Below are 20,084 nucleotides of genomic sequence, written 5' to 3' on the forward strand. Positions count from 1 at the left end.
TTTTCCAAAAACTGCATACAAATTTTCTGAGCCTAAACAGACGCCATGAACTCAGGCAATGAGGTCCAGCTTCTCTTCCAGGCCTGTCTTTAAGAAAGGGCGACCTACTCCAACCAAGCAAAGTCATTCATTTCTTTTTAGGCCAATCGATTGGGGGCTTGGAATTGTCTGGCCCCTCTGCTGGCAGCAATTTACCTCTAGGGACCCCTTCCACGTGCTACCTGCCCCGTGAAACAGCTCCTCAGGTCATGCAAACCATTTCACAATGAATGGTTGGCAATTTCTGGACAATGGTTCTGATCTTATATGTCTGAGATTTATTTCTGTTGAATTTACTTAAGAAGTGCTGCTCCTGTTTTATCAATTATACATACAGTAAATAAACAATAGCACTTATGTGATCAAAAACTAGAATTGTAATGAGGTGTTTCACGGTGTACTAGCTGTCAGAAGTGATGTTTTGTTCTGTCTGAGGTGATAGAAGGGACAGATGAACAGGCCATAGTGACACCTAATAGATCAGGTCTTTACGACCCCCAGTTTAGAGATGAGAGGGAGACCTACTGCGGCCAGAAGTCCCTCTCTCTCGGGCCTGCAGCCCTGACCTCCCCAGGGGAGCGCGTTATTAGGGCCCATATAAACTTTTGAAGTAGTGAGTCCAAGGAAAGGCCAGGTATGTAAGGCAATAAATTGTGACTTTAAATACAAACACGAAAAGTGAAAGAGTGCATGACCCATGACACAGAGATGACTACTTCTGAGCAGTTCTGTCCTCTGTTTTTCTCCCCTTCGATGGATACCTGTCAGCCATAACTTATTGCTTCCCTCTATTACACTCAATGGTAATGAGAACTAAAAGGCTTCTCTGAAGTGTTTTTCTTTAAGTCAATAAATCCTTACCAATGATTTGGTGCAGCCATGTAAAACCCCTCATTAATCGTGACTTCTAAATAATAGGGGAGAGATTCTTTAAGGCTTTGTCATCAGAGCAAATATCTTAACCAGCACTCACATGAATCCCTGTTAGAGGTGTATCAAACACAGCAAACATATTTAAGTGCAAGATGTTTCTTGGAAAAAATGCAGTAGCTTCTTCAAAGGTGAGTTTGCATGCAAATACACTAAAAGTATTTAGGAGCGCATACCACAAGAGCATGCAGTTCTAAGAGTTTATAGCTCCCTCTCATGTCCGGTGGGTGAGTGACAGTATGAGGCAGGCAGAGGGTGTTTCTTCATTGCATCTCGGCCAGGGACAGCTGACTGGTTGGGATCTAATTGCTCTCAAGTGAGGTCAGCAGGAGGCATTTATCTAAGCAGAGTACACAGCGACAGTGGAAGATGCACAGAGTCAGCCTGCCAGAATCAGGGAGACATCCATGGGAATTGACAGAAGCTCCAAGCTTACTTAGATGTTTTGTGTTGCTGGGTTTTAGGGCTAAGATTCTTCAAATTAAAACTCGACTGAAAGGGAATACACCTCTGAAAACTCCAGTCAACATTCAGAGCACGTGTGAGTATCAAATATACAGATTTTTTTAAGCAAGAAAAAAGAGTTTGTTTGATTTTAAGTACATTCTGTAACTTGATATTGCATCACTGTAGTTAGATTGCATAAAATAAACCTGTAAAGCAATCTAACAGCAGTGATGCAATATTTAAAGTTCACTGGTCCATGACAAGGGGGCATATGCCTGTCAAATTCACAGTATAAATATTGAGGAAAACAACAGCTATTCTTTTCATTAAAGAAAAACAGATGCTCTTTAAAAGTAGTTTAAGAATTTATGAGAAATCAACTACTGGGGATATTCCAGACATAGTTTCATTTTTTTGGCAGCTGCCTAAACAGCCTTCAACTTGTAAATATACTTGTGGTTGTTATAATTTTATTTTATTTTACTGCATTTACTAAAACCCAACCGGTCTACTTTTTTTTAACAGTGCCCTGCATAACATTACATGAACTGGATTCTTATGCCTTCCAAGTGGGACTATGATCACAAGAGGATGGAGCAGTCAACTCACAGCATCAGTGAGGATTAAGAGAGATATCATCTTTTAATTCTATCACCTGCCAACTTCTTCACACCAATCTCCAGCCACCGCCAACTAACCTCAAAAGTCTTCTCCCCAAGTGCTCTGCGTCAACATCCCACAGGGATTCCTGCTGCGGGAACAGGGAGCCGAAGGTTAAGCACAAGGGCTCAAAAGTCAGGGGTCAGGGGTCGGCACACAGATCTCTATTTCACATTTCACATCAGTATGTTGTTCATTGACCCCCACTGCATTGTATTATAATGCGCAAATGGATGCTGACATGGAACCTTCAAAATCTGTTCTCGGGACTGTACCTGCATGCAATCTTCCTGTTTGGTAGCGTGTGTGTGGTCTACAGTGACTGCACTCCTGAGCAACTTGCCGCCATTATGAACTGCTCCAGACACGAGCGCCACACCAGGAACTATGACTACATGGAGGGAGGAGATGTGCGCATCCGACAGCTGTTCAGCCGCACGCAATGGTTCCTGACAATTGATGATTTTGGCAACATCAATGGAACACAAGACCCAACCAACTGCCACAGTAAGGATGACTCTTTTAACATCTTATAAAACAAGTGGTTTCACTAAATCTCATCTGTATGTTAAAGACAAAACACCACCATTACAGTAGGTGTGAATTTATTTTGAGAATTAGTTCTTTTACACCGACTTTTGCTGTGGGATTTTTCCACTGAGTCAGTAACAAACCTTTCGCCTGTCAAGGTGACAGAAGCACGTGGGCGGTGTTATTGTACAACAGTTCTCGCAGTGTAATCACAGAGCTAATGGGTCATGTGTCTTTGTCAGAGCAGCCGAAGTGACAGGCGCAAAATGAAGCAGGTGTAGCTTTAGGCTTTTAAAACTAACACCATCCAAACACAGGAGGTAATGAAGTAAATAGGAGCATCTTGGAGACCAATGGGTGCCAGGTCTCTCTGACCACTGACTCTTACTAGCTACTTAAGTTAAAACAGACGTAAAGTATTATGTCAGAACGAGAGACTGGGACCAAAAATGTTGAAAATCCTCAATAATGAAAGAGGACCTTCTGATGAACCCACTTCAAATTACACTTCAAACAAATGAACCCCAAAATTAGTGGTTCACAAAGCATAAAATGCATGCCACTAACTACTGCGGCTGCTTGTCTGGTTATGGATGTTTAAAAGGGTTAACATTTTTTATTCTTGTACAGCCAATGTTTTTCAAATTCATGTTTAAAAGATACTAGTGGAAATCTCTGACATGGTGAGGATGTTTTGAGTGGTTATCATTTCCTCCTATCGGACAGTGTGGCTGTGGCAGGAATGTTGGTCTGACGGGGAAATGCCTCAAAGCTGATGGAAAAGACACTTGTGTAATCACTGGCAATACAAGACAGAAAACTTAAACACTCATGAGGCTACCGCATTCTAAAGATGAAGTGAACTGTAAATGATAAGCCTCTAAATAGACAAGCTCTGTTGACATAACATGTATTAAATCAGTGAGAGTAATGGAGAAAAAGTCCTCAAAGCATATTGCGTGTTTCACAAACAGAGTCTAAAAGACTAGAAACCAAAATGAGAAACTTTGAGTGCCATTATTTTGGGCTTCCACATTCCATGTGCCTCTGCAACAAAATACAGGCTTGCTTCCCAGAACAAAAAAAAATCTTCTCTATTATTTCCAAGTGTTGCTTTAATCAAAATCCAAAGACTAAAACTTCATTTTTTTGTCTTTGTAAACGTATAGACCACTGAAATGTTTCAGGCTAGTAGAAAAGAAAAAGAAATTACTCAGCAGCATTGCACAATACAATAATAAAATGTGTGACTTCTGGTTTTGGGTGCTTCAGTAGTTTATGGCATAGCTCTGAACATGTAAACAAATCCTCAAAGCAAAACCAATCCCTTTATGGATAAAGGACACATTAATGTCTAACCAAATACTAAATCGAAATAACAAACACATGTCATCGCTCTGTGGGACAAACCATGAAACAACTAAATAAAGTTAAACCAAAACGTGATAATCATATCAATAAAAAGTTGTGTTGAGCCACTTTAAAGAGCAAATAAACAACGTTCAAGTGGTTTGTCAACCAATTACAAACCAAAGCATGACAAGTGGAAAACAGGGAATTCAAAGAAAACAGGAAATCACGCACGTTATCATATAAGTGGGTGGTAGTACTTCTGAATCCAACAGATCTCTATATTCTTAATCATTTCTCTTTAACAAGTAGCTTCTACAGGTTTTACTGTAGGAGTAATGCCATTTTTTCTGTTGTACTTCTTTCGATAATACACTTCAGTAACCTAAACTGATGTTGAGCAAAGGGATGCACAATATCAAACTTGCTTTATCTGGTAGCCAATAATAAAAATTAACCTTAGCCTTACCAATACAGATAGCTCAGACCTAAAATTTCAGCCCGTATCCCCAATCTAAAGTTTAAGGAACGAGGATGAAAAAAAGGGAGACTTCAGCTGACATGGGTCTGTTGGTCCTGTCTAAACTCCAAAACGTATTCACACATATGGCCATACATACAGACGATACTTAGGTTGTAAATATCAGCAGAAATGTGTATGCGTATGCCGATACTGGTAACCCATGTTTTTACCTGATCAGGGTCTCTACACATTTTAAAAATCAAATTAAAGACATTTAAGACCTAAATGAAAAAATAATACCGCTTTTGCAAGTTGTCAAAAATGAAAGGCATGATATTTTTGGCACACCAGACCAGGACTGAATTCTCTGATTAAGAGATCTGTTTATGAAATGTTAAATGCTATAGAGCAAAATAAATGTTTTGGGTCATAAACGCCCAAATCGGATGATTTCGGGAACATTTAATGCCTCTATTCTGGCAGTTTACAGCATATTGATATTTATCATAACATATTTTTGGTGCTGAGCAGGTGTGCTGAGTTGAGTCTAAACAATTTAACTATTTAAAAGCAGAATATTACTTTTTGTCAGTTAAGACCTGTTAAATAAGGGTGGGCTACAAGAATTTTTAAGTAGGCAACCTGGTTTGATATAACAGTACCAAGTTTATCAAATCACAGTGAGTCAGGCAAAATTTAAGAGGGGTATGGGGGTCTTGCTACAGAAATTTAGAACATCCAACAATAAATTCCCTGAATAATGGAGAATATTTCTGCAACAATTCGTGGGGGAAGATGATTAAAATTGGTTAGAAAACAACAATTGAATAAAGACGTGTTACTCAAAGTGCCTGCTAAAATTCAAGATCTCTCACTGGTAAAATCAGACTTTTTAAGACTTTTATGGCCTAGAATTTCTAATGTGCCATTTAAGACTACTAACTACTTTTCACTGATCTTCAGGAGCCCCCCCTGTCTGCTGATAACTGAAATCATACAGATAATATGGCGGATCCATGTCCATCCATGCATCCAATGTATTATTGCTTGCAATGAAAATTTGAAATTTGGAGCACATGTAATTTAATTTCAGATAATTTTATTAATGTAAGTGTTCCTTTTATTGCAGACTGGGTACATTCTAGTCTACCAAATAGAAATATTTTATCCTAATTAGATTTCTGAATGGTACAGGTTTCTAAGAAGTCAATATCAATCTTAAAATCAGTTGTACGGTTATACACTATGCTTGGAAAGCTTTCCATAATTCCTTCCAGTGAATATAAACACTGGATTGAAAATCAAAAAGCAGGATTAGGGATTACCCACAGTTAGTTTACTTAGCTGAGAGTTGGATCAGCAAGTGATAACAAATCTGTTCAAGCTGAGGTTCATCTGAGAGGCTATACGCATCACAGCCAAAACGTTAACAACATGCACATGTGTATGTGTGACGAGAAATGAGATCCATCTTTTCACTATATATAATATGCTTCTTAATGCAAATAAATACACACAGATATAAGCCTTAAACTCAAGCTTTCAGGCTCAAACATGTCTCTAAAGTTGTCAGAAATGTATAGTTTATAAGGAAATGCTTCAGCTAACTTTGAATGGACAGGGCTCCCAGGTTTAGTGGAGCTACAACCGCATAAATTTGATCTAAGAAGCTTCTTCCCCTTCAGTCATAGCAAATAATATCAAACAGGGGAATAGAAAGCAGGGGTAAGTCACAGTCAAAGGGCAGTAATATTAAGTTAAATATCAAGTGCAAGCAGAGCACAAACAACATTCCAAGATTGGGAGACTGCCATCTGTTTGTAATCAAATACTAAAAGTGCTGCACGCTCAATGTCAGTCTGAAGGGCTTTAATAGAGTTCTTCCCTTTTTCTCTGCCTGTCAGACGGGAGAATTTCTGTAATCTATAAAAGCGAAAGACAAGGTTTATATAAAACCAAATAATCTACTATCTAGACCATGTGATTTACTTTCAAAAGCATATTTATATGTTTAAGTTAGCTTTAACTTTTGAGTCAATGCTTAAAATCCTTCATATCTGTAAAAAATAAAATAATGGCTTTAAACGATATGTATGTTGAAGCTTTTGTTTCTGGCAAGGATAACTTTTCATGTCATATTCAAGAAAACAGACCTACTTCTGCTTATGATTAGTATTAGCATTTAATCACATGTAAAACGGCATTCTCCACCTTCTTGGCCTGCAGGATCAGTCATAAGCACCTTTGTTGTTAACGGAGGTGAAAGCTTTGACCACAATTGTAAATAGCCCCAGTGAGATATTTTCTTTGTATATTTATAAAAACTACAGTGGCATGATTTGCCTCTCTCTTTTGAAAGCGAAAACAAACTTTATTCTTTCAAAAAGGTTTTGGCCAAAAAGTTCTAAACCAAAATAGTTAAGTATTTCTTCTCTCCCACATATTCAAAGAGCAGGCCTACAACGTAGCGTGCAAAGCCCATGCAAGGAGGTGGTTTGTTCAATCCCAGGAGACAGAGGCCTAATCTGTCTCCCACATGTGCTATGGCATAGGTTGTGGTTTGTGTAATGGCCACCCAGGCCAGTTAACAAGACTTGAATAAAGCCAGAGAGACCACAGACTGATTAACCACAGGGACTTCCATCCCATTTGTTAATGAAGATGAATGTTGAGAGCAGTGTAGAGCCTGAGTGAAGACTACATGTCAATAGAGTCTTATCTGTCCTGTAATATGTCTTCCCTAACTGTCTGAATGTTGGGCAGGTATCCTGGAGATCAGGACAGTGTCTGAGGGGGGCATCCTTGCCATCAAAGGCGTGAAGAGTCAGTATTATATCTCCATGAACAAGGCTGGACAGCTGCAAGGCAAGGTAATATTTTTCTCAGTGAGAAAAGTCATGCACTGTTTTCAGCTCAGGCAGTTAAGCAGAGGAAGACATGAGTTTGCCAAACATCCTTTGAAATAACCAAGAAAAAAGTATGAATAAGAGTTGTTTTGGATTAATGTAGTAATGTTTGTTTTATCCTTTCCAGAGGATCTACAATGAAAACTGCAACTTCAAGGAGGTTTTCCTAGAAAACTACTTCAATGCTTACTCCTCTGTAAAGTGGACTAAAAATGGCAAAGAAATGTTCATAGCTCTTTCTCAGAAGGGAAGGCCGATGCGAGGAAAGAAGACCAGGAGGGAGCATGTTGCATCGCATTTCATCCCAATGAAGTGTAGAGAAGAGGAGAGGAGGGTGGAGTAAAAAGTAGAGGACTAATGAATTGCAAATTATATCAGATTTCAGTCAAATATCATATATGTTAACAGACACATTTAAACTCTTTAACAGCATCACACTCATCCACTCTCCTCCAGTTTGATCTTTTATGATCTACTACTTTTTGTCATTCTCATTTCAAAGTAAGGTATCAGATTGGCATGTTTGAGTACTCCAAACAACCTGAAAATAAGATGCTGAAACAAAAAAATTGTGACATTTTTTAAGTAACTTCCATTGGTACGCCAAATGTAAAACTAATAAAACCTATTCAATGTTATTATTATTTTGAGTATTACATTTCCTTACAAAACATTTAAGTGTTTTCTTATAAAACAGTCAAATGTATTACGCACAGTCGGACTGTATCCTCTTCCAAAGATTTACACCCTGCTGGATGAGAAGACCTGTGATGGTCAGCAGAAAGGTCCAGAGAAGAGATTTGGCTTGACCAAGACGTCCTGAAGCAAGCTGGACTTGTGTTTTTTTAATGGTACAAGTGCTCAGAGCACACGAAACTAAGGCAGGGTGGATGGCACGCCCATTAACATTGTGTGCGTGTAGGAGTCTTTTTTGTACTGATCTGTTGTGAACCATCTGTCCTTCCTGCAGTGAAAACTCTGATCATTGTAGCTGTTCACTGATTCCCTCTTCATTATTGAGGTGTGATTTTGAGGTGTGATTTTGAAAGCTAAAATATTCTGCTGCTGCTGAAAAGATATCCACATTAAAATACAAAGTGAACAACAATATATTATTGTACTATATTATTGTACTGCTACGAGTCTTGTTATGGTGGCTGCGGCGGAGCCACAGCTGCATCTCATTCATGTTTTGGGCTGCTTACTTGTGATGGACAATGACTGTTCTCCACCGTCAGTTACATGTTAATTTGCCTGAGTTAATGCAAAATCCCCATCGATAATATTGCAGCCCCACTAGGCATTTCCAGGTCCAGTAGAGGTTTTTGTACATCAAAAACTACACACCATAACAATAAACCAACATTGTGGTTTTATTTCTCATAAGGAGGGAGAAAAGCTGTTAAAAGTGTCCTTCACGCTGTCAGTAATCCCAGAAGGCTTTGCAAGTAGCTTTCTTGCATATCACAAAAGGCACTTTAAGCAGCTTTTTTCCCTTATTATCTGAAAAATCATCCCTGAGACCAAAACAATGATTACTATTTAACACATGCAGTTTATGGAGGAGTTGCACAGTCTTCAATTTAAAACAAGAGGTAAACGGCAGAGATGGGCAGCACTGGTCTCTACTCTTCGTATTGTGTTATTGTTTTGATTGAGAGCCCCCTGGAGAAATTCACATACAATGTTTTTAAATAACTTAGGGCAGGAGTGTCCAAACTATGGCCCATCCCCTCTCTGCTTCACATCCTTATTCTGATCAGGGGCGAAGCAAAGGGGCTTTTCCATTACATTGAGCATCTTGGCTCTACTTGGTTTGACTCGGCCCGGCAGTCCAGCACGACAGGGGATTTCTTTTTCCGCCACAACCGCGCTACCCATTTGAGGGTGTGTCTTGATTTGAAGACAAAGCGTTTTGAGTTGATGATATTAAATAGCTGTGCTCTAGTAAGCATTATTTTGCTATGCCAAGAAGAACAAGAAACACCCACTGTTTCTGCTTCAAAGTTTCTTCTTCTTCTATTGGTTATCCTGCAGGTATTTCAAAGTTTGGTGAAGCAGTTGCTACTTAAACATGACTGCAAGGCATCCCCAAATGATGACAAACCCGAAACTGTTGCGACGTCACTGCACACACTTGGAGGTGAGGAGGGCGTGCTTGGGCCCTGCTCCAGTATGATAAAAAGTTCACAAAGATCTTTTGTCTTGAATCTTTTTGTTCCTTTATATCTTTTCTTCTATTGCAAGTCCAGACTGCCAGATTTTTTCAATAAAACTACTTGGTAATGATTGAAAAAACTAAGAAATTTGGTTCATGATTTATCATTTAGGAGGTGGTGGTGGGTCCTTACACTTAACCGGTTGACAATTACTGACTTAAAAGATTTTAAAGGACTAGAGAGAAATACAACAACACTAGTGGCAATTTTGAAGGCAAGCTCTATTTAATAAAACTGCAATACCCTGAAACTGTAACATTAATATTCCATACCATTTCTTTTTTAAGGAAAAGAAGAACAAGACAGAGGAATTTCATTTTACAATGTCCTCTTTCTCTTACTATGCACATGGTTTAACTTGGATGTCTTACTCTGCAACTTTTGACACCATGTTAGGGTTTTTGACCACAAGAGGGCATAGAAAACCTCTGACTAAATTCTACATTAAGTTATGATGCTTTCATTCCCTGTTATTGTCTATACCGCTTGCAAGTAATGCTTAGTAATGTAATTTTGAGACAGTGGTTTGGTCTTACCTTGACATGGAGGGAGTGACATTGTTGGACCAATATAGCCGGCTAAAGAATGGCGTTCAGGCAATGGAAGAATGCTGGACTTCTACAAATAAGACTGTAGTTGGAGTCCTGTGAAAAAGAAGACCAAGTTGACACTGAGTTATCATATTTCAATAAAGTGTATCTTAACTTATCAAAGATGCATTTATTGCTAAAACCAAACATTTGGAAGAACCCATTCTCCAGGGCACTGTAAAACAGACATAACTAGGTTTTAAACAGAAAGAAAACAGACTATAACCCAGACATTAAAGGTTACCTTAAAACAGACCTAAATATGTATAAGAAAGGAATAAAACAGAACTCACAGCATTCACAAAGGGGATCTTTAAATGGATCCATCCACAGTTCAGAAAGGGAGAAACCAAACATTAAACAGATACAAAAAGGCTCCTTTGAACAGACTGACCTTTATGCTACACCTTAACCCATATGCCAAAGAGTACCCTGGTAAAGGCTCAAAGGGTATCCCACAGAGGCTGCGAAAAAGCATCAGCATTTGAAGGCCTGGGATTTCAACAAGTTGGACCTTTAGGAGATTGCTAACAAAATATGAGCATAACTATTTGTGCAGTAATAGAGCAAATTTTGTTTGACACGTTGATGAGGTTTGTTTGCACTTGCCAAATTATCTAGTTCATCTGAAGAAAGACACTGACATCAGTTTTCCAAAATCCTAGCACTTTTCCCTGCTGTCACCTGACATTAATGAAAAACGATATGGCATTAGTTCACTTGCAAAATTTTCTACCTTTCAACAGCATCCTCTCTTCACATCAGTAAGGTATTTATCACACCAAGCATCTGGCAACATACAATCTGTGCAGCATCCATCCTTAATGGATCTAATTGCAATATTTAAAGCCATTTGATTAACACTGAATGTGAATAACATTTCTTAATACAATTTCGGGTAGATCTGCTTTTAATAAAAACTATCTAATGAAAAAGGATAAAATGTGTAAGTTTGGCCTTAATAAAAATACTGTTGAGGGATTAATCCTTACTAACTTTTAAACATTATTTGGTAAAATTAGCATACAGTTATTCAGATTCAAAGTCTGTAACTCCAACCAGCCTGTAGAGAAAATGTATTTCACATTGGGCAACAAGTGTTTCAAATATAAATATAACCACAATCCTCAGGAGATATTAAGCAGTACATTTCCCAGCTTAGCTGATTTAACGACAAGATAATCAAATTTGTTGATGTTGTCTTAAGGAAGATAGAAGACACATTGCAAAGAAGCATTTGGGAAAACTTCAGTGTCCACTGACAATCTTGGATGCATGACTTACATGAATTAGATCATTCAATCAGATAAGAGAGGATGAGATGTGGTAATACAACTCAAGGATAAATGTATTAATCTGTGATTGAAGATAAAAATATAACTACAGGGTCAAATGCCACATTTATTCCCTCCTTGAGTTTATATCTTGATAAAAAGCTTAGCAGACAAATTGGCAGAGTGCCTCCACCATAAGCTCATACAAATAATACATATTAGCACAAGCATGCAGGCACACGCACAGAAACACACAGGCAGACATGAGGTTTACCTTTTGCCTGAGTTCACATCTGGAGTGGAGAACCCCTGTCAGATAAAGACAGTCAAATTGAGAGAGCCAACCCCTGAAATACGTTTGACCCAAACAACATCTGAGCAAGGTGAAGGCTTCTGCCAAGTCACGCAAAGTTAGTCTTAGCAGATAATTTGTAACATGTTCAAAATGTAAACACATTTCAGACTCAAGGCTGTGTATTCCCAACAGGACGAGGAGAGGCTGAAGCCAAAGAGAATGAGAGAAAACTGTCATAGACGTGAAAGCTGCAGACTTCCAAGAGAAAAGACGCAACACAGTCACGCCAGACACATAAATTACATTTACAAGGTGTTCCAAGACCTGCAGATTTTGTTTAATAAAATGCTCCTGAAATCACAAATCATCTCTAGTTTTTTTCTTTTTATGAAATGAGGGATTCCCATCCACTCCTCTTCATCTGCTGTGCATTAGAGGTACAAAGTAGCCAAATTACGAAACTGGCTTTACTCTTGCCAGCAATGACATGGAGTTTCTTAACAGTAAAAATATTGCCTTGTAACATCGCTGAATGTACACTATGCAGGTAAGTTGTTTAAACAGAATGTCTAAACTGTTTTTATTTAGCATTACTGATACTTACATGTGGGTAATAAGACATTTCTTAATGGAATTTTACATTCTATATTAGCTGTTAACAAATCAGATATGGTTTTACAGCAGTGAATAAAAACTGTTTTATAAATCACAGTACCAGCTGAGCAGTTTTAATGTCTGTACTTCTTTACTTCCTGCATGAAAAGCTTCTGTGCAGTTCGATAAACCTCCTGGGATGAATAATAACTCTATGACAATGATTGATCATTCATTAGATTGTTTTAGAACGGTATTACATTTGTATTTGTGTGGAAGGATGAACACACAGCACCACATGTATTCCATATTTTATATGGTATAAATGAACAGAGGTTGAAGGAAGTCTGACACTGGCTGTGAAGAGCTGCAGGGAAAGATGGAGTGAGACAAACAGAAAGGGGGAGGATGAGAAAGAAAGGCAAGGGAACATAAACAAGGAAAGAGGCTGGGGAGTCTCGTGCGAAGTAAAGAGGTGGTCTTGGGGCAGCGGGAGAAAAGGGAGGCCCCAAGGGGGAGGGGGAACACGCAGTTGAACTTGATACATTTCAAGGCCATAAACCTTCATTTCCACTGAGGAAATCTGTGGTTATGCAATGTGGGGATTTCTGTGTTCCCTTTGTGTGGAACCCCCAGAACACCAGATTATTGTGAAGGAAAGCTGAAACCTCCAAGAACTCACAGGAAAATCACCATATCAGATAATATAATCCACAGGATAAAATAAGATAAAATGTTTATGATAATCATATCACATTTAAGACAAGAAAGTCTACTAGCTTGTAGCCATTGTTAAGGCCATTATTAAAAAGATGTAAAAACTGTCACCTCTGGCATCCAACAACAGTGCTGTGAGAAATTATTTGCCCCCTTTCTGATTCCTGAATTCTTGCATATTTATCACACCTTAATGTTTCATATCATCAAACCAATTTTTATATCTCACAACAACAACCCAAGTAAATAAAAAATGCAGTGTTTTAATGATTATTTAAGTTTTTAAGGGGGGAAAAAAATTCAAACCTATCTGACCCTGTGTGAATAAGTAACTGCCCCCCTGAACCTAATAACTGGTTGTGCCACCCTTGGCAGCAATAACTGAAATCAAGCATTTGTGATAACTGGTGATGAGTCTTTCACATCAGTGTGGAGGAATTTGGGCCCACTCTTCTTTGCAGAATTGTTTTAACTCAGCCATATTGGAGGGTTTTCCAGCATGAACTGCCCGATTAAGATCACACCACAGCATCTCAATTGGATTTAAGTCCGGACCCTGACTGGGTCACTCAAAAACCTTAATTTTGGTTTTCTTGAGCGGTGGACTTGCTGGTATTTTTCGGGTCATTGTCCAGCTCCATAGCCCAAGAGCACTGGAGCTTGAGAGCTCAAACTGATGGCCGGACGATGGCCTTCAGGATTTTCTGATAGACAGCAGCATTCATTGTTCCCTCAATCACAGCGAGTTGTCTCATCCTCCTGGATGAGTCGTCGTTGCACTCTTGGAGTAATTTTGGTTGGCCGACCACTCCTTGGAAGGTTCACCACTGTTCCCAGTTTTCTCGATTTGTGGATAATAGCTCTGACTGTGGTTTGCTGAAGTCCCAAAGTCTTGAAAATGGCTTAGTAACCTTTTCCAGATGGATAGATTTCTATCACTTTGTTTCTCATTTGTTCTTGAATTTAATTGGATCGTGGCATGATGTGTTTCTTTTTGAGATCTTGTAGCCTACTTCACTTTGTCTGGCAGCTTCTATTTAAGTGAATTCTTGATTCAACAAATCTGTTAGTAATCAGGCCTGGCTATGGCCAGTGAAATTGAACTCAGCTTTCCAAAACCTGTGGTTAATCACAGTTAACTCGTGATTTAACAAGAGGGGGCAATTACTTATTCATACAGGGTCAGATAGGTTTGAATTTTTTTCCCCCCTTAAAAACTTAAATAATCATTAAAACACTGCATTTTTTATTTACTTGGGTTGTTGTTGTGAGATATAAAAATTGGTTTGATGATCCAAAACATTTAAGTGTGATAAATATGCAAAAAAAAAAAAAACCTCAGGAATCAGAAAGGGGGCAAATACTTTTTCACGGCACTGTAATTGTGATACACAAGCTTAGTATTGCCCCTTAAGACCAGAAATGTCATGGGCTCCTATATTTGCCCAGCTCAAATTAAGCCAAGCCAGGTGAACATCTTTCTAATAGTCTACATTAAGAATTCAGTCACACGTATATCTCAGTGTTTTTCACATGTTTACAGCTACCTTATTCAAACTACCTAGTGTTTAAACACATTTTAGATTTCACTTCACTAGGATTTTTATGTCTCATTTCACTTTAAAAACTCATTGACAGCCCAGTGGACAAGTCAAAAGTTGTCTGCACCCTGTGTTATAAAACATTTACCTTTATAATGCACCTTATTTCCTTTTCCATCCATGACAAGCTCCTTTTTTCTGTGGTTAAGTTCATGTCATATGCTCCATTTCATTAATGTCAGATGTAAAAATTGAGAATGATATCACACTCAGTTTGAAGGCTTTCCAGTTACTTCAAATTGATTAATCTGGTTCCTGAAGTCCCTCAGAGTTTCTTAGTCATAATTCCAACTTCAGGGGGGAATGAGATGACTAGCATCTTGGAATTTCTGAGGTCAAACCAAAACTGGAATGCACCAATAAACTTTGATCTACCCATAAATCAAAAATCCTCATTTTTCTTTGAAAATGAAAGGTCTGTATCCAAATGGGAGGTTTTTACCGTAGTTTTAGACAGCACAGAATACAAAATGAAACAAAAGCAGTTTTAAATGCAAATGATGTTCTAATGCCATCTCAAGGGTCAGATATCAATAATCAGAAAATGGTCCACAACAAATGAGTCACGCATACCTTCACACTCTGTAAAGTCACAGAAGTCATGAATCTGTCTGCCTTTAAATTAAAGCTTCATGTTTATAGCCCTTTAGAGGGATTAACAGGCAGACTTGTTCCAGTAAGAAAAGGATAGAATGGAGACTGTGCAATAGAGGAAAGGATAAAAAAGAATTACAGCAAAAGCCTTGGCTGTCTCACTTCACTACACCAGGAAAAAAATGAACATATTTAAAAAGCCTATTTATAATACAGATGTATAAGAGCAGTACTGTGCTGGATTCGCATGCAACACAGATTCCAAACTAGTAATTCTGTGTGATAGGGTTAAGATTAATTATTCAAGTTTGACTGAACAAAATCACAGCAATGAGAGCATTAGGATCAATAATAATTTCACTTACTGATTGATGACAAAGGTTTCATTCATTCCTACAAACATAATACTAGTGATTGTAATTCCAGCTCTTTTTAGTGATCTGGATCATTGAGCTCAGCTCAGCAAAAAGAGCCAGCTCCCAAACAGATCCTCATTAATTACATTAAGGCTTTATTAGACCAGCCAAATATAGCAATGTTTTGACATATGGTTGATATTTGTGGTGGTATTTTGCTTCAATTGTGCTTACATGTTTCAATTCATTATATTCTTAGAGAGTTATTCTCTGAAATGTCCCATCAACCCAAAATGCCTTTTGGGCTGGATGAAACCTGCTCACTGGTTAAGCAATATGTCACCCCTGGTAAAAAATGTTAATGTTACACCATCAAGCACAAGTCCTTAGTGAGTGGTGTAGCTGTGGCAGAGGATGAGGAGAAAAGAGCATCCCTAATCTGTCAATCAGTAACAACAATAACAAACAAACATCTCTCAGACAGATCACAAATTCCATCGCTCATATAAAATATCCAGATTGTTCACAAACAACACATCACTATATGATACAAAAGATTCGGTCAGCAAGGGTTGCCAACTTGATTAAATCAAATGTAGGGCTGAATATAATTAAAATATTTAATTGCAATTTATCTTAGAATTTCTGTAGTTATTCATGATTGAGCATCCTATTCTGGAATTTCACTGAAACTGTGTTTGTCTCATTTTGGATTTTGTACTGTGTTAAACTAAGAGTAAATAACTTTATGTTTGACACAGACCTGGACTGAACAGAAGGCATATATGACTTTTGACTTGTCCACTGAGCTGACTGTGAGTTGAAAGATAAAAGATTAATGCTGACACTCTGACTCAGATAGTTTGGAAAATTAAAAACATCTGTTGTCTCCATGAAGATAATTGTGGTGGGTATTTAAGAAATTATTTGTCTTACTATATATGTGTTCCAGTTACTGGGACTCATATAAATATTTTAAAAATCAATTAAAAAGAAAAGTAAATACATTCTTAAAAAGATTTGATTTTCAATTAGCTGCAAACGAGAGTAGCTTTGGATTATTGTGCTTCGAAAATGCATGCTTTTTTAGACTTATTTTGTATTATATGAACATAAATATGGCTACCGTTTTCTGCATAAACAGCTGATCTGTCTAATGAATGCATAACAAAAATGAGGTTATTGCTTGCATGTAAGATCAATGAATTGTTTACAACTTTGGTGTGCTTTGTTTTAAATGTGATTTCTGTATCAGTGTTAAGTATTGCTAGTGCTGAGCTCATGGTGATAAGTATTAGGTCTTTATAATAATACATCAAAGAGTGTGATCTTCACCCCACTCTTTGTGAAGTGTCTTAAATTAACATCTGTTACGACTCATTTCACTTATAAATTTTAGATTCTTTATAAGCTATAATTTCCTTTTACAAACCTCCATGAACTGGGGGTAATGTTAGTGTGTTCCTGAATGTAAATACACTATTATGCACTGGGCTGAAACACAATGCCCTACTTAAGTAAATATATACAGTACATCTCACCATGAGCTAGGACAAAGTCCTTTTGACTCCACTTTGGCTGGTGTATTCACTGCAGGTCCAGCTCTTCTAAGAAAAGAGTTTGGGCTTTATACCTGAAAAACAAGATGTTTGAAAAATAGTTGTTCAAAAAGTCACACTATGTCAGTTTTAAAAAGTCAAAGAAGCATTGTGGGGAATGTATCCTCAGTCTGTGGTAAAAGCCATAGGACATAGAGGAACACAATGCATCATTATTTTATCTGGCCTTCTGTCAACACTAAAACAAACATTCCTGAATGTGGTCAGATGGTTGGCTTTTCCTTCCTCTGTGTCAGACTAAACAGAAAAGGAGGAAACATGAATGAATTTTAATAAAGGGTTATGTGAGGCACGGTCAATCCATTCATATTTTTTAACCTCAACAATTGTTGTTGTGTTGCTATTCAGAATTTAATATAAAAAGCTATACAGGGCATAGAGACTGAAAGACGGTTCAAAGTACAGCAGGCAATCATGTATGTAGAAACTGAAGCTTCAGATTTAAGAGAGCCGAATCTCCTTAAATCTGTGGAAGGATAACCAACAGACGCATATTGTAGAAAGAAGACACAAAAACAGGCTGCTTGATCCTCCACAGCCTGTCCTGATGACAGGAAAGTTTCTGTGATTGATTTGACTAATATTGATAAACTGTTTTACTGTGGCGATTATCATAGCAGCCTGGCACAAACTACACATTTGGCAGATTTGTTATTGTTTGGAATCTAATATCACAGACAACGGAAGGTCACATTTGATACGCATCTGTTTGCCATGCAAGTCTGCATGCGATTGTCTGTTTCATAAGAAGGGAGACAGCTCAGGTATCTTTGAAATCTGACATAGAGCAATCTGTTTTACATCATTCCAAGAACATCTGGCTTTGAACAAGACAAATTCATATTGATATTTTAGACTATTCTTTCCCAGAAGGAACCTTTAAGGCAGGGTTGTCCAAACTTTTTTCACTGAGTGCCACATACAAAAGTTATAAGGATAAATAGGCTGCTTTGATATAACTCACCTTTGAGGCCTTTGCACGAGTCTGTTATTTTCATATGCACTTTTCGAAACCATAATCTGATTAAAAAACATCAAGTAAACAATCCTTGCACATCGAGTTTGGTTCCATTATTTTCTATTCATTGCAAAAATTCACATCATAACCTAAAAGGGTCTAGCACTGAAAAGAAAAAAGTTATGATGATAATGTTGTAGCTCTTTCACTCCTTGACAAAGAAAAAATTTGATCCACCCTGACAGAACTTTTCATATATCTAGGTTAATAACGGTGCAGGTAAGCGAGCATCACAGCGCTGCACCAAGTTTGAGAGAAAGAGAGCAACTTTTCAGTTTCTTTCTTAGTGTCTGCAAGTACAAATTTTGAAGTTAATTGAAGAAATTCCACAGATGATATCTATAAAATACTTGGGCAAAGCCCCATCATGACAAAGTGATAACAGAATTTTTGACATTTTTGCAAATCTATTGAAAAAAATGAAATATCACATTGAAGTAAGTATTCAGACCCTTTACTCAGTACTTAGTTGAAGCAACATTGGCAGCTATTACAGCCTTGAGTCTTTTGGAGTATGATGTAACAAGCTTTGCACACCTTGACTGGGCCATTTTCTGCCATTCTTCTGTACAAATCCTTTCAGTCTCAGTCAGGTTGGATAGGGACCATTGATGGACAGCCATTTTCAGGTCTCTCCAGAGATGTTCAATAGGGCTCAAGTCAAGGCTCTGGCTGGAACACTCTAGGACATTCACAGAGAAAGATGGATTCAGAGGTGGAAAGTTACTAATCACTGTTACTTTTGTGTACTTTTGCTGTTTAAATACATTTTGAAATTAGTACTTGATTCTTTTTGTTTTAATCAGAATTACTGTCACATCCCAAAACAGCAAAACTGGAGCGGTGATGTCTCAGTGTAAAAATTTGGAAGTTGATATTGACTCCAAAAGAGTAATTCTAACTCCATTCTGAGTGAAACTGTTTTCAGTGTTGGAGTTATTTGACAGTGTTGATCCACCAGTGCTGGTTCAATTCTGTTGAGTCAATCTAAGCAGGACCACTGTGAATTTAAAAAAAAAGGGGGGGCTAAGTTAGTTGTGTTTAGATGTTGCCTGTTGTACAGTGATGCTTGCTGGGGTTGTTTTTTTGCTCATGTTTCTGGTGGACACATTTGCACCATGAGCGAAGTTATCCAGAGTTAGAGTTCATGCCTGTGACTTAAGGTGATCCTACAGGACACACAGTGCATATTCTTCATCAGTATAAAGTGCATTGCTATGAAAATGACTCTCTGTTTTTCCCGAGGGAAAGTGTTAAATTTAACTCTATATGAGTTTGTCAATTTTGCTGTGATTTGACTTTATTATACAGGTGTGACTTCATCTGAACAACCTGGTTGGAGATCTAGTCTCTTGTTCTTGCCCATAAGGAAAGATCATATTTTCCCGTAAAGCACCTCGGTAGCTATTCAGTACTTAAAGTAAATTTTATATAAAATTCTTTTTACTTTTACTTTGGTATATTTGCTTTTACTTTAGTATATTTACTTTTACCTAAGTACATTTTAACCAGAGAAACTGTATTTTTCTTGAGTACAATAGTCATGTATTTTTCCACCTCTGGTTATTTTTACCTGCAAACCTGCTGATCTCACAACAAATACCGAAAAACAAGCAGACATTTCTGAAATATAAGTGACCGCAATCATTACATAGTCTAAAGGACACAAGTTTTAACGTAAAGACAGTAAGACAGTCTAACAAGCTTATTATTTGAAATAGCCACTTCCATGAGCAACTTAACAACTTTGTAAAACAACACAACAGCTAGCTTAAACATCGAGGTTTTATGATTTATTTCATTTAACCCGTATCCCTGGTGTACGTTATAATGTCTAGACCCATTATTTGGCTAATCTAAATATACTCTGTAATACCAGTA

The 20,084-nt window shown here is 37.7% G+C and overlaps 1 protein-coding gene across 1 annotated transcript; it reads left to right on the forward strand.

Moving 5' to 3' along the window:
- Positions 1 to 1,325: 1,325 nt before the first annotated feature.
- Positions 1,326 to 8,404, forward strand: fgf7 (fibroblast growth factor 7). The gene is made up of 4 exons (XM_041791192.1): positions 1,326 to 1,510; positions 1,942 to 2,583; positions 7,184 to 7,290; positions 7,454 to 8,404. Exons 2-4 carry the CDS (start codon positions 2,298 to 2,300, stop codon positions 7,667 to 7,669), a joined length of 609 nt encoding a protein of 202 aa, XP_041647126.1. The 5' UTR covers positions 1,326 to 1,510; positions 1,942 to 2,297; the 3' UTR covers positions 7,670 to 8,404.
- The last annotated feature ends 11,680 nt before the right edge of the window (positions 8,405 to 20,084 follow it).

Source organism: Cheilinus undulatus, linkage group 1, assembly GCF_018320785.1.
Source record: "Cheilinus undulatus linkage group 1, ASM1832078v1, whole genome shotgun sequence".
Lineage (NCBI taxonomy): Eukaryota > Metazoa > Chordata > Actinopteri > Labriformes > Labridae > Cheilinus > Cheilinus undulatus.

Coding starts and splice junctions, on each gene's coding strand:
- fgf7 (XM_041791192.1), top strand. CDS start 2,298: ATGCGCAAATGGATGCTGACATGGAACCTTCAAAATCTGTTCTCGGGA. Junction 2,584..7,183: donor AGACCCAACCAACTGCCACA/GTAAGGATGACT, acceptor AATGTTGGGCAG/GTATCCTGGAGATCAGGACA. Junction 7,291..7,453: donor CTGGACAGCTGCAAGGCAAG/GTAATATTTTTC, acceptor TATCCTTTCCAG/AGGATCTACAATGAAAACTG.